The following is a 13,935-nucleotide window of genomic DNA, read 5'->3' on the forward strand; positions in this document are numbered from 1 at the left end:
AAAAAAAGGCATTGCATTGTAGTGGAAATAGCCCTGTCCTGGAGAGGATGAGCCCCAGGCTATTGTCCTGACTCTGCCACTTACCCATCGTTTGACCTTATGAAGAAATCACTCTCCCTCTCTAGATCCCAGTTTCCATATCTGTAAAACGAGAGGGTTAGATTGGCCAATACTTGTGGTTCCTGCCAGATCCAACATCCTCTGATTCAGTAGTCATTTAAGAAATTTTTGTTGAGTTGGAAAAGTGAAGGAGTAGACCTGAAAAGCTCCCAGTGTTCATGTGGGTGTCCATGTGCACACGTGTACTTATGCATATGTTTGGACACGTGTGTGTGTATGTGTCAACAGAGCTGTGTGTGGGTGAGGTTCCTTGAAACCTCTCCTCTTTGAGTAGTTGATGGTAGGTTAGGTTAGGATTTTCTCCCCCCTTTAGATATTTGAAATTGCCACTTTAGAAGATTAGCTGGCTATGCATTTGCTCCCACTCACCAGCCTGGGGATTAATTTCCATCCGTTGTGAAGCCTGCTTATGCTTTGTTACATCTTTGATTTCTCCCCACAGCCAAAGATTTCATTTGCCACTTGCTGGAGAAGGACCCCAATGAGAGATACACCTGTGAGAAGGCCCTGAGTCACCCCTGGTGAGTAAGGTGGAATGCCAGCCTTCCTGGAGAGAGACAGAGAGACCGAGGAAGAGACAGAGACAGAGACAGAGACAGGGAGTGTTTGATAGTGTCCAAGCCCTCTTCCATCCCTAAATCTATGATCCTAAAGCATCCTCTGCTTTGGCCAAGCTAGTCTACCCATTGTGCTTCCCTAAACATGCATGTTCATTGCTGCTGCCATAGTTTTACTTATTCCATGATTCCCTTTCTTGAATTGCCCTCCTGTCAGCTCTCTGCCAATCCTAGGCCCTCAGGGCCTAGCTAAGTCCTACCTCAGGATGTTAGAGCAAGAAGAGATCTTAAAGACCATTTAGTCCAACCCATTCATTTTACAGGCAAAGAAACTAAGGCCCAGAGAGGAGAAATGATTTAGCCTGAGTTACATAGCTAACAAATGGTTGAGGTGGGACTGCACGTTCAGCCCCTCTCCCAAAGCCTTTCCTGCCCACTCCAGCCAAAATGAATCCCCTCTTCTCTGACCTTTTCTAGCCTTCTTGCCAAATTCTCTCTGTTTGTTTCATGTGTATGTCATCTCTCCAGTTAGACCATAAACTGTTTGAAGGAAGGGATCTCATCTCATCCTTCTCAGTACTCCTTAGCACCAAATACAGAACCGAGTATATAGTAGTCCCTCAATAAATATCTGTTGTTTTGACTGGTAAAGGCAGAGGCATCATATAAAAGATTACATGGGAGGGGGTGCGGAGCAGCTAGGTGGCACAGTGGGTAAAGCACCAACCCTGGATTCAGGAGGACCTGAGTTCAAATCCAGCCTCAGACACTTTAACACTTACTAGCTGTGTGATCCTGGGTAGGTCACTTAACCCTCATTGCCCCGCAAGAAAGGAAAAAAAAGATTATATGACATATAGTCTCTTATTATAATAATAAGAGATTAGTGAGGAAGGCATAACTGAGTTTGAGCAGGGGATGTAGAAGGAACCTAAGTGTTCCTTACAACACATTCTTGACTTCCTCTATTCTCCCAGAATTGTAGGTCACAGTTCTTCCAAAATAAGAGACCTTTATACCAGAATTACCTATTCAAGGGAGCCATCATCTCCACTCTACTTACAAGCTACCACTTCAGCCAGTAATATAAGTCAGGCTCTCTCTACTGGTCCCATGACATCTGGCTCTGTGCTTGCCCTGGTGGGAGAAACACCTACCAGCTTATCTCCATTCCTCCCTTCCTATAGGATTGATGGCAACACTGCCCTTCACCGAGACATCTACCCATCTGTCAGCCTCCAGATCCAGAAAAATTTCGCCAAGAGCAAATGGAGGGTAAGCTGTTCCCTTTGGGTACAAGACCCTTCCCTACCCAAACAGGTAAAGAGGGGATACTTTCATGCTCAAAGAAGATTGGAGGGGATTCTTCCTGCCTTGGAGCTTCAGAGAATAATAAAATCCCAGAGTTTGAATAAATTGCAGAGGTCATCTAGTTCAAAGCTTCTTACACTGTGGGTCTGAATGTGACTCATGAAAAATTTGGCAGTAAATGTTTGATTTGTATACCTATTTTATATACCTATATACCCAAGGTCATGTAAAAATTTCTCAGGTGAAAAGGGGTCATGAGGGGAAAATGTTTAAGAAACCCTGATCTACTTCAAACCCCATTCAAAGCATAAGTTCCTTCAATATCACCCCCCAAAAAATGGTTACCCACTTTCCATTTCAATGCTTCCATTCATGGGTACAACTTGTCCCCCTAATCAATCCATTCCATTATTAGGTAACTTAATCATGAGGAAGGTTTTTCCTAATATTGAGCCAAATCTGCCCTTTTGTCACCGTCAGCTAGTCCTTTGCCCGCTGGAGCCAAGCCCAACAAGCCCAGTCTTTCTGCCAGAGAAGAGTCTTTCATACATCAAGGCCATTATGTCCACAAGCAGTTGACTCAACAAGCATTTATTAAACACATGCTAAATCACTGTGCTAAGTACTGGGGCTACAAAGACAAAAATGGAAGACTCCCTGCCTTCAAGGAGTTGACATTTTATTATTCCCATTGTCTTTTTCAATTTCTTCAGTGAATTTGTGTAGCCTTCACTGTTCAGATAGGCATTTAAAGCCCTTCCCAGCATGGCCTCTTCCAGTCTTCTTAAACTTGACTCCCCTCTGTGCACAGTGTTGTAGTTGTAGCTGTTGAGTTGTTTCAGTCTAACTCTTCATGACCCCTTTTGGGGTTTTCTTGACAAAGATACTGGAGTGCTTCATCATTTCCTTATCCAGCTCATTTTATAGATGAGGAAACTGAGGCAAATAGGGTTAAGTGACTTGGCCAGGATCACACAACCAGTAAGTGTCTGAGGATGGATTTGAACTCAGGTCTTCCTGACTGCAGGCCCAGTGTTCTATCTGTTGTGCCAGCTTACTGCCAGGATGCAGCTAAACTGGCTTACTTGCTGTTCCATACATGACACCCCATCTCCTGACTGTGTTTCTGTACTGACTGTTCCTCATGTCTCAAATGCTCTGCTCCCCACCTCTATCTCTTAGCTCCCCCAGCTTCCTTCCAAGGCACAGCTCCAATCCCACCTTCTATGAGAGGCCTTTCCCCATCCCCAACCTGTTAATTGCCTTCCTCCTGAGATGACATTGCACCCACTAAGTACATCCCTTTTCTGTACAAGTATTTACATGCTTTCATGCTCTTTTGAACGTGAGCTCGATGATAGCAGTGATGGTGTTTTTGCCTTTCTTTGTATTGCCAGCACTTAGCGCAATGCTTGACATGAAATAAGCAATAAATAAATTTTTGTGCACTGTCTGAACTAAAAGCTAGGTATAGTCCAAGAAGGAGTCTTGAGCTAGGAGATGGGGTCCCTGATTTCTCTTGCTAGTTCTGTATCTGTGGGTCCTCCTCTAAGACAGGAATTGGCATATGCCAAGGACTGTGGTGGCAAAAGCAAGGGGAAGCCCAAGCTCCCCACAGCCCCCCACCCCAGGTTGCCCAGCAGACGGGTGTCGTGTCTTCCCTCAGCAAGCCTTCAATGCTGCCGCTGTGGTGCATCATATGAAAAAACTACACATGAGCCAGCATGCCTCAGAGGCCCGTCAAGAGGCAGAGGAAGTCCAACCCAGCACCATGCAGGCATCGGAGCTCTCCAGGTCCAGCACACCTGTGCTCAGCATCCCCAAGGCCCCTCCTCTGGAAGAGAAGCTGGCAGCTCCCATTCCAACCTGGCTCCCCTGCCAACATGGCCCCTGCCACCCCACCCTGGACAGCTCCATCTCTGAGAGCAGGTCGGTCAATTGCCTGATCAATGGCTCCCTACAGATCAGCAGCAGTTTGGTTCCCATGCACCAGGGGGCCCTGACCAGAGGGCCCTGTGGCTGCTGCTCCAGCTGCCTGAACAGTGGAGAGAAAGGAAAGGCATCCTTTGGCTCTGAACCGGCACTCCTCAAAAAGGCCAACAAGAAACAGTGAGTAGAAATGGGAGGAAGCAAGGATTCCTAACCTGGGGTCCACAGACACCCAAGAGATACAGGGTCAGATTTCAGGGAGTCTATGAATATGGATGGGGAAAACAAATATATATATTTATTTCAATAGAATTGAGTTCCTTTGTAATCCTATGTATTTTATCATATGCATTTAAAACCTGAGAAATGGCCATAGATATCATCGGCCTACCTGTGAATAGTTACTTGTTTGCTTTTGAGCTCAGAGAAGGAACAGTGGTGACAGTAGTGATGGAGAGAATTGCAGGAATCTCTGTCTCCGGATTCTTTCCTCATGCCATACCCAGTTCTCTTCCTAAAAGCTCTCGCTGTGTTGCTTCCTTTTCAGGCACTTCAAATCAGAGATGATGGTCCCTGTTAAAACCAGTAGCCACTCTCACTGCCGTTCTGGGCAGACTGGAGTCTGTCTAGTCATGTGATCCATGGTGCCATTGTCTCCTATGTCTCAACTTTTTTTTTTCTGTAAGTATGCCCAAGGTTGGAGATTCCCTCCTGGGTAGCAATTTCAGATGAGGTGAATAGGATTGGGTCAGAAGCAAAGACGTAACAAGGGTAAGGCAAGTAAGGTACTTGCCCGGGTGTACAAAACTGAGGGATGCATAAAAATGTATAAAATATTTGACTATTATCCCAAGCACACAATACCATTAGGATGAGGGGGTGGGTTATTTTTCTATTTGTAATTCAAGTACAAAACTAGATAGTTCTGATCATAGGGGTTCTGATTCCTCCTGGACCAGAGATGCATAAATTCCCTTTAATGCTGCAAGTAAATCAGGGAAAGGTAAAAGGATGGAGAGAATATTCCCTATAGCACCTCCTAAGGTGTTAATAAGGATGTGATCTAGGAAATGCTGGGGCAAGATCCAGGACTCATATGTGACATGGGGAATTTGAATTAATTGCAGTCCTTAGGACTCTACTAATCTCACCCTTGCCTAAGAGGCATCCCAATAACAACTGAGAATGGATGTCTTAGGAGCAGTGTGCATCCCAGGGGTGCATGCCTTGAGCTTGGCATCAGGAGGCTTGGGTTCTAGTTTCAACTCCTGCTCTGAGTATCCATGTGATGTGGGGGCACTAGAAATAAATGTATATTTATTGCTATATATATATATATATATAGTGTTATCACTTTTCAATTTACAATTTACAACCCTGTGAGTCATGTAGTACAAATGTTAGCAGTCCCATTTTACAGATGAGAAAACTAATAAGGCTCAGAAAAGGGAAGGTATTTCCAAGGGTTACACATCTAGGAAGAGGTGGAACTGGAACTTGACTATTTGGGGTTCTTCACCAGACCTAGAAGACAATTTAGGTAGTACAGTAGAGAGAGTGAGAGTCTTGGAGGCAGGAAGACCTGTGTTCAATCCTTTGTCAGACACTTACTAGCTGTGTGACCCTGGTTAAGTCACTTAACTTGTCTTAGTCTCAGTTTCCTCATCAGCAAAAAGGGTGCTAATAATAGCATCTACTCACAGGGCTGTTGTGAGGAACAAATGAGAATGTATGAAAAGTGCTTTGTAAACCTAGCATGCCATATAAATGTTAGCTATTATTATTACTAATACTGTACCATACTCTAGCCACAACCTCTCAGGGTCTCACCTTCCCCATCTGATTCTGAATGCAAAGAATGGCAGTGCACAGATAAATATGGGACATTGGGAAAGGCAATGGTTTTGCCTGAATAGCAAGTCTCCTCTACTGTACTGTCCCACATGGATCAGCTGCTATGAAACAAGAAAGGGAAAATAGAGAGAGGGAGCCTGAGGAATATGCCGGGGGGTGGCAGCTTCTCTCTCCTTCCTGCCCTAATCCTCCCCCTTTTCCTTTTTGTAGGAAAGATATGGAACTCTCCTCTGCACTTCCAGACCAGAAAACCACCCTGCAAAGGAAGGAAGAGGGAGCAAGCCCAAAGGGCCCTCAGGAAAATGGCAGCAGGGCCTGGCAGGAGCCATTTTCTGGTGACAAAGCAGCAGACTGGGTAATGAGTAGCCAAGGGCCGCCAAGAGCAAGCTGCACGGTGGAGAGGTCTCTGGTGAGGCTATGGGCAGGTGGAGAAGATCCTCTGGCTTCCACATCTCCCTAATGTGATTGCCCCCTCTGCCTCTGACCTCCAACACCTATCACTCTCTGTTCAGTGTACATAGATTGCTCTTCTCACAGGTCCCTGTGTTGAGAAAGGCTGAACAGGCAGGCTGAGCTATGGCATCTTTTTTGACAAAGCCATAAGGACTCTCCATCCCCCTGTGCTCCCCTGATGCCCCCCCCCAAGTGCTCCCAAGATGACCTCCTAAGCCTTCTTCACCCTGGAGAGTTCCATTCTGCTGACCCTTGTTATATAACTGTGAGCAAGCATGAACGTTCTTATTGGGTTTTGACAGTTAATTCACTGTGTTCTTCCTGTCTCCCTAGCAAATTTTTAGAACAGGCCAACTTTCTCCCAGGATTATTTCAGAACCATTTCCTTTTCCCTCCCCTACTTGGTAATGAACGTGATGTGACACACTCCAAAGACAGAGATGAATTTCTAAAATAACCTCTGTTTGTGGATTACCTTCGCAATTCCTTCCCCCCAACCCCCCATTAATACATAAATTTGAAAGCTGACTATTTTTTTCAACCAATGAAGATCAAACCCCTCTCTCCCTGGAAATTCCCCCACCAATTCTCATTCCTTCTCTAAGTTATACCTTCTACCCTTTCAGTCTTCTCTCTGTGTTGTGCTTAATAAAATGGACATATTTTCTCTACCAGCCTCCTTTATTTCTTTCTATAGCCTCCTTGGGTTCTCAGGCAAGTCAAGTAAACCCATTCTTCCTGAAGCAAACCCCACTGGACCCATTCCCTTAGGTCACAGATTTTGGACAGGTCTCTGTCTCTCTGACATCCAGAATTGCCCAATCAGACTCCCTCCCCAACTCCTCTACCCCCAATTATACCCCCAACCAAGAAGATTGTAGGCAGTGTAACACAGGGCTACTTCCAGGCAATCCCCCACATCCTTCACAAAGGGAAGGATAGGAGTCATTGACTTGCCACACACACATAATTATAGGACTTGCTTATCATTCTCCAAGTCCTTTCTGGAGGCTGAACAGAGGTAGGTAACAAGGGTCTCTCCCAACTAATCTTCCTAGTTGACTTCTTCGACAATGACCTTTGCCCTGAAGAAGAAAGGTTTCTTGGGAAAATGCTGATTCAAGGCCCCAGAAACCCAGGATTTTAGTCCTCACTCTGCCATTTAGAAGAAAAGTTTTAGTGTCTTAGTGTCTAATCCAACTGCCTCATTTTGCAGATAAGAACTGATGGCAGGGAAGATTAAGAAACTTGCTCCAAGTTACACAGGCAATAAAATTGCCCAGGTCCTCTGAGTCCAATGCCAGTGCTGTTTTTAATATACCACTGTTCTGCCCATCTCACTGGTTTTGTGACCTTAGATGAGTCCCTTAACTTGCCTGAGCCTGTTTCCTCAAATTACCTTGTATTTACTCATTACTCTGTAAGTCACTATCCCTGAGCTTCTTGAAGGTAGAGACTGGTTTATTTTGGAGCGTTTTGTCTTTGTATCCCCAGCACTTAGCACAGCTGGTACTTGGCGAATCCTTGATGGATTGAATTGATCAGGTTGCCACTAAAGCCCTTTCTAGCCCAAACCTTGTAGGGGTCTAATAACTTGTTCCCTTGTTGTCTCTTTGAAGTCAACACAAGTCACTATCTCACAAAGGGAACTAGTCATTCGTCATTTAGTCAGTCACTTTGGCTGGGGGTGGCGGGAGGGGAGATGGAGAGGCTGGAAAATCTGTTCCTGTGGCTGAGGGAGACTGAACTGGGTCTACTCTCCTGCTTCACACATACCGTTAAGAGGATCCGTGCAAATAACTGCCCAAAGAGAAGCAAGTGAAAAAAACAAAGGCGAGGGAAGAAAAACAACTTTCAAATCTCTCACAGCAGGCTCCTTTACAAAACAAAGGTTTTTATTGGGCTGGTGACTGCTTCCCATTCATTTATCACTTAATAGGAGAGCATTTAGCCTTCAGCAATCCCCTCGGGTCCATCTGAGATGTCCCTAATAAAGCTCCAGCCTTTGCTGGCTTCAAAGACAAGACCATGGTGGTTCAGTCTACTTCCTCTCATCTGCCACTGCCACTAATCTGACCAGCTGCTTACACAGACCCAGAGCTTGTAGGCTATTTCTTGGAAAGTAAGAGAGACAACATGGAGCTAGGAGCTGATTCCTACTCCCCCAGGGAAAAGAGAAAAACTAGCAGGGCCCTGAGCTTGAGAATAATAGGAATCATTGGCAGGTGGCATAGTAGAGCACCCGTTCATTGATGTGGTCCCGGATCTTCTCTACACGCTTTTCCAAACCCGTCAAGTCTGCTGAGCGCAAGGTGATGGCCTGGCTTCCCAGCAGCAGCTCTGCTTCCATATCTGAGGATAGAAAAAGGATCTGAGAATAGATGGTGGAGCATTCTCTCTCTCTCTCTCTCTCTCTCTCTCTCTCTCTCGCTCTCACTCTCGCTCTCGCTCTCGCTCTCATTCTTTCTCTCTCTCATTTTCTCTCTCCATCTCCATCTCTCTCTCCTGCCCCTCTCTCCTCTTCCTTCCTTCCCCCTCTCTCTTACACACACACACACACACACACACACACACACACACACACACACACACACACGCTCCCCAGACTCTCCCCCCACCTCCACTAAGGCAGGTGGGCTTGGAAGGAGTGGCAAAGATGAAATCATTCTGAAATCTCACCCCTTTACTTTAGTCAGAGGGACCCATAAAGAGTCTTTTCCATACTAAGATTCTTCTTTCTCCTCCCCACCCCCCTCCACCTTTCCTTGACCACCACAGACAAGTTCTGAAGATGATTTCCATTCCTCTTTTTAATCCACCTGGTTTATGACTGCCAGACCAAATTTCCTTGAAAAATTCTCCTTTCATCCCAGCATACCCCTCCTAAAAAGGAACTTAGAGTTCCCTACTGTCTATTGAATGATATCCAAACTCACTAACCTGGCCTCCTAACTCCTGAGACTGCCATCATCTGAAGCCCTGACGATACTTCCCCCCCACCCTTAGCTCCCTCCCCCAAGAACACCCTACTGACTCCTAATTTATCCTTAGATGTCCAGCTCCAATCCCACCTTTCTCATGAAGCCTTGCTTCACCACTCCAGTCCATGAGGTCTCGCCCTCTCCTCAACATCAATGGTAAACCCTTCCTGTAACACTTACTTGGCATTAGAGAAGAAGCAGTAGCTCAGTGGATTAAAATGCTGAATTTGGGAGTAGGGAAGACCTGCATTTAGATCCCACTTCCAGCAATTACTACTATAGGCTAGCCACTAGACAAGCCACTTAGCCCTTTCATGCCTTTGTCTAACAACCTAGGACTCAACTCCCAAGTCATAGAAAGGCTGGTTCTGATCGGTTAGTGGAGGCAGTACCCTAGTGCAAGGTATTTATTTGGCATTTTTCACATTTCTCTTCATTGATAGTAGTCTTTGCATGGGGTTTACATAAAATGTGTATCATATCACCTAAAGTAAATATCAGATTCTATCCAGGAGGGATGTTCTTTCCTATGCCCCAAAACACATATGGAACACTTAGTAAACATGTGTTTCTTAACTGAGCATCCTTAGTGCTGCTAATTCCAGAAGAGGGGCTTCTGGGTTGGGGTGCAATCTCTGGATCAAGGTTCAGCCTTTATTAGAGATACTGGGATTAGTCTACCAGTGATTGAGAGAATAAGAGGGTATGGAGGATATGCAGAGAAGGGATAGAGAAGCCTGCTAACTCCACTTCTCTATTCCTCCTCCTATTTCTCTTGAGGATAGTAAATGACCCTCACCTTTCATCCTGTCCATCATAGACATGGTCTCCTCAAAGAGTTCTTCAGCCTCAGACTTGACACTCAGGATCCGGTTCCCCTGCTCCCCCAGCATGGGGCTCTGACCCATTCGGTCCTTCAGTTCTGCATATTTTTGTTTCACTCTCTCAAATCCCTGGCGGATCAAAAGGAATAATCTTATTGCAATGATATTGGACTACTGTTACCACCTCTACCTGCAACCCTATGTTAAAGAATGAAGCTCTTCATGGTACCACAAAGTCCTTTTTTAAAAGTCTCATTAGTCTCTGGTTGTTTCAAATTATTCTTATTTCCCCTGATAGAGCTGCTCCAAAATGGAATGAATGAGGGAGTGAACTTCCCACCATTAGGAGTATTCAACCAGAGGGTGACCATTTGTCAGAGATGTTGTAAGAAGAGATTCCAATTCAGGTACAGTCAGACTAGATGGCCTGAGAGGTCCCTTCCACTTTTAATCTGTAATTCTAGAGTAAAAGTATAGTTCTAATCAAGGATTGTAGTTCTGGTCTAGAATTATAGTTCTCTTCTTGAATCTATACTGTCAACTCCTTGAAGGCGTGGGCCGTGTCTTACTTAGACTTGTGTGCTCGACATAGCAACTTGTTGACTTGACTAAGGCACCAGAATGACAACAATAACTCACATTTCTAAGGGACTTCATGCTTCTGAAGCACCTTCCTCATATTAGCCTTCCAAGGCAGACAGTGTTAGGATTATAGCATAGATGCCCCAGTGGCTGGCACCTTCACAGTATTAAAGCATCCTGGAGAGTTAGGCCCTGGCATCAAAGGAAGCACTGCTGGTTGTGACTTCACTCTGTAAGTACACAAGTCTATGTCCTTCACAACTGGGGAAAAGGCTATACTTTTTCCATGGCTTCCAGCCTACGCTCATTCACACTCTGAGGTGAGGGTTATTTTGGGTTATTCTGAGTCTTCATCCAAGCACTGTGACTTGAACCTGCTGATTACCAGTTAACAACCAGCAGTCTCATTCAGCCTGCTTCCCCATCTGCTTCCAACTACACTGAGTTGAGCCTACCCAGACCTCACTCTCCATGGGCCCATTTTTTTGTTGTTGGTTTGTTTTGGTGAGGCAATTGGGGTTAAGTGACTTTCCCAGGGTCACACAGCTAGTAAGTGTCAAGTGTCTGAGGCCAGATTTGAACTCAGGTCCTCCTGACTCCAGGGCAGGTGTTCTATCCACTGCGCCACCTAGCTGCCCCCTCCATGGGCCCATTTTACAGATGAAGAGAGTAAGACATAGAAAGTTGAAATGGTCGATTGTAAATGGTGAACTGGTAAATGATGGTTCAGGAACTGATGGGGCACTTCCATGCCATTCCCCAAAGGCAGATCTGCTGCATAGAGTTCACAAAGATGGGCAGCAAAGCATAAGGAAAAGAGCACTAGATTGAAAGTCAGAGGATCTTGAGCAAGTTATTTCACCTCTCTAACCCTTCATTTTCTCATCTGAAAAATGAGGGATTTAGACTAAAGACCGCAAAAGTCTTCTTTAAAATAAAAAACCTTGTACTCCAATGAACTGCCCTTTAGGAGGAAGGTGGGGAGTACAAGGCCATAAGGAATCAACAGCTAACAAAAGAACCATTCACTGGCATTATTTTTCTTCTGAGCTTAGGGGAGGGAGTGGATTATACAACTTGGCCCTTTCATTTCGATTCAATTCGACAAACATTTTCTGCTTTTGTCTTATTGGTGACTAATGCTGTTTCTGTTTTAGGCTGGTGATGCTTTTATAAATCATTTAAGACCAGATGAGAAAGCCTCCCTGCTCTCAAGATTCCCAAGGTAAACAATCATAACTTCCTTTGTCTCTCCTACATTGCTCAGCATGGTTCTGGGCCTATAAGAATTGCCCAATAAGCAATGAATGAATAAGCAAATGAATGAAGTTTCAAGAAGAGTTTCTGAAGGACATATCTGAATCCTGAATCCTAATTCTTTAGCAGAAAAGCTTTGGACTGCAGAGAAGAGCACAGTTACATGCCTTCTGGTCTCAAGGGGGGAAAAGAGAGTGGAACTGATATTTTAAGAGTAACCTATTATCTAAACTAATTTGTTAGCCTAAGAATATCAGTCTGAATTGGGGAAAAGCAAGATAGAACCCCAGACTGATAGTCAAAAACAGTCCAACCATACTAGGTTACTTGCTATTCCTAACACACAGTGATCCACTGCCTAGCTCTATTCCATTGTACTAGCTGTTCCTCATGCTTGGAAAGCTCTCCTATACTCACTTGTACTCATTCTTAGAATCCTGGCCTCTTGAAGAATACTTTTTTCTAGACTCAGCTCTCAAGGACTCTTCAAGAAGGCCTCCCCAGTCCCCTGAGGAGCTATTAACTACTATCTTCCCTACTAGGGTTACTTTGTATCCACTTTGTATGTGTTGTGTATATAACCACATATGTATGGTCTCCCCAGTTAGAATGTAAGTTCCATGATGGCAAGGAGATAGATGTTTTCACTTTTTACTTGTGTTTCTAACACTTACTTAATAACATTTATTTATTGATTGATTGATCCAAGCTCTCCCCTTAGGCTCATTATATGTCCTTAGGCATCTATAATAAATTAGAACTCTGTTATCTTCTCTGTAAAGTGGGGAAGGTTGGATTAGACAAATTCTAAGATCCTCTCCAGATCAAACATTCTATAATTCTAGACATTCTGGCTCTTCCATTTCCTAGCATATATAATAGAAATTCCCATTCCTTTCCTTCCTGGAGTGGCACCAGGAACGTTAGGCTAAGAGGCAACCGAGTGCATGGTGGTTGGGGCTGACTCTTGTTAACTTCTCATACCTGCTGAGCACTGAGAGCATGCTCACTGGCCCCCTGGGCAATCTTCTGGGCTTGGGCAGATTGTGCTCTCTGCTCCCCAACCTTGTGGCGGAGCTGCTCGATCCGGTCCCTGAAGCTGGTTAGCTGCTCCATCATACCTGTCACCATCCTTTCTGTTGGAGCAAGAACCTGCTGCACCTAGGGGGAGGTAGAAAGGGCAAAACATCAAGGGTGAAAGTGGGGAAAAGAAAGAGCTTGTGGTTTACTACAGTATCCTGGAGGTACCCTCATTCTTCTCCCAAAAAACACTCCCCCCAAATTAGCATCTACAAAAGTTTACTCTAACCTAGAAATTCCACATTGTTCCTGTCCCAGATTTCCCCCCACCTCCTTCTCTGGCTCCCCTAAGTCTTGGCTTAGAGCAAATGAGCATCTTTCCCATTGATTCTCTTCAAGAAAGGCCAGATAAGCATATCAGTGCCAAAGATAATGTCTGGCACATTTGGGTAGGGGGTTGGTGGATGGGGATAGGGACTGAAACTGTAATTTCATTGTTTAAATTCATTTAGGACTTCCAAGTGAGGAAACTCCCTCCACCTGCTCTGCAACCTATTGTCTGAGAGCTGCCTGGGGCTCAGGGGTTAAATGACTTGCCCAGAGTCACACAGTATATCGGAGGCAAAATTTGAACCCAGCACTTACTGACTCTAAGACCTATTCTTTATCGATGATAACACACTGCCTAACACACAGTAGGCACTTAACAAGTTTGTGCTATTGAGAGAAAAACAATGAATGAATATTGTAGAAGAGATTTCTCATTGGGTGCAGGTTTTTACAGGTAGTAGGTGGCCTTTGAAGTCCCTCCCATCTTTGAGATGCCATGACGTCCTAAGATATTTTCTGAGACAATAATAATGACACTCAGAGCCTCACATGCCTCTCCTCCCCTTTCCCCAAGAGACACAGAGACCCAGAAAGGCCAATTGCAAAGGAAGTCAGCCTCCCCTATTCCCACTAAGCCTGTTGCCTCCTTCCTGTAAGGCCTCATTTCTTTGTAGCCCTGTGAGCCAAAGATCACTTTTCTAACTTTTCCAATTTGAA

At 44.9% G+C, this 13,935-nt stretch overlaps 2 protein-coding genes across 4 annotated transcripts in view; one reads left to right on the forward strand and one right to left on the reverse strand.

The window, feature by feature from the left end:
- CAMK1G (calcium/calmodulin dependent protein kinase IG) overlaps window positions 1-6,891 on the forward strand; it is a 45,097-nt gene extending 38,206 nt beyond the window's left edge. For all 3 annotated transcript variants that reach the window (XM_043999447.1, XM_043999449.1, XM_043999448.1), the window contains exons 9-13: window positions 563-641; window positions 1,865-1,952; window positions 3,655-4,097; window positions 4,465-4,598; window positions 5,982-6,891. In XM_043999447.1, coding sequence (XP_043855382.1) covers window positions 563-641; window positions 1,865-1,952; window positions 3,655-4,097; window positions 4,465-4,555 — 701 coding nt within the window. In that variant the 3' untranslated portion in view covers window positions 4,556-4,598; window positions 5,982-6,891. The remainder of the gene's footprint in view (window positions 1-562; window positions 642-1,864; window positions 1,953-3,654; window positions 4,098-4,464; window positions 4,599-5,981) is intronic.
- A 1,238-nt stretch (window positions 6,892-8,129) lies between these two features.
- LAMB3 (laminin subunit beta 3) overlaps window positions 8,130-13,935 on the reverse strand; it is a 95,843-nt gene continuing 90,037 nt past the window's right edge. Inside the window, exons 25-27 of the mRNA XM_044004085.1 lie at window positions 12,853-13,029; window positions 10,005-10,158; window positions 8,130-8,576 (exon numbers count right to left, since the gene is read on the reverse strand). Of these exons, the coding sequence (XP_043860020.1) occupies window positions 8,440-8,576; window positions 10,005-10,158; window positions 12,853-13,029 (468 nt within the window). The 3' untranslated portion in view covers window positions 8,130-8,439. The remainder of the gene's footprint in view (window positions 8,577-10,004; window positions 10,159-12,852; window positions 13,030-13,935) is intronic.

Source organism: Dromiciops gliroides, chromosome 4, assembly GCF_019393635.1.
Source record: "Dromiciops gliroides isolate mDroGli1 chromosome 4, mDroGli1.pri, whole genome shotgun sequence".
NCBI lineage: Eukaryota > Metazoa > Chordata > Mammalia > Microbiotheria > Microbiotheriidae > Dromiciops > Dromiciops gliroides.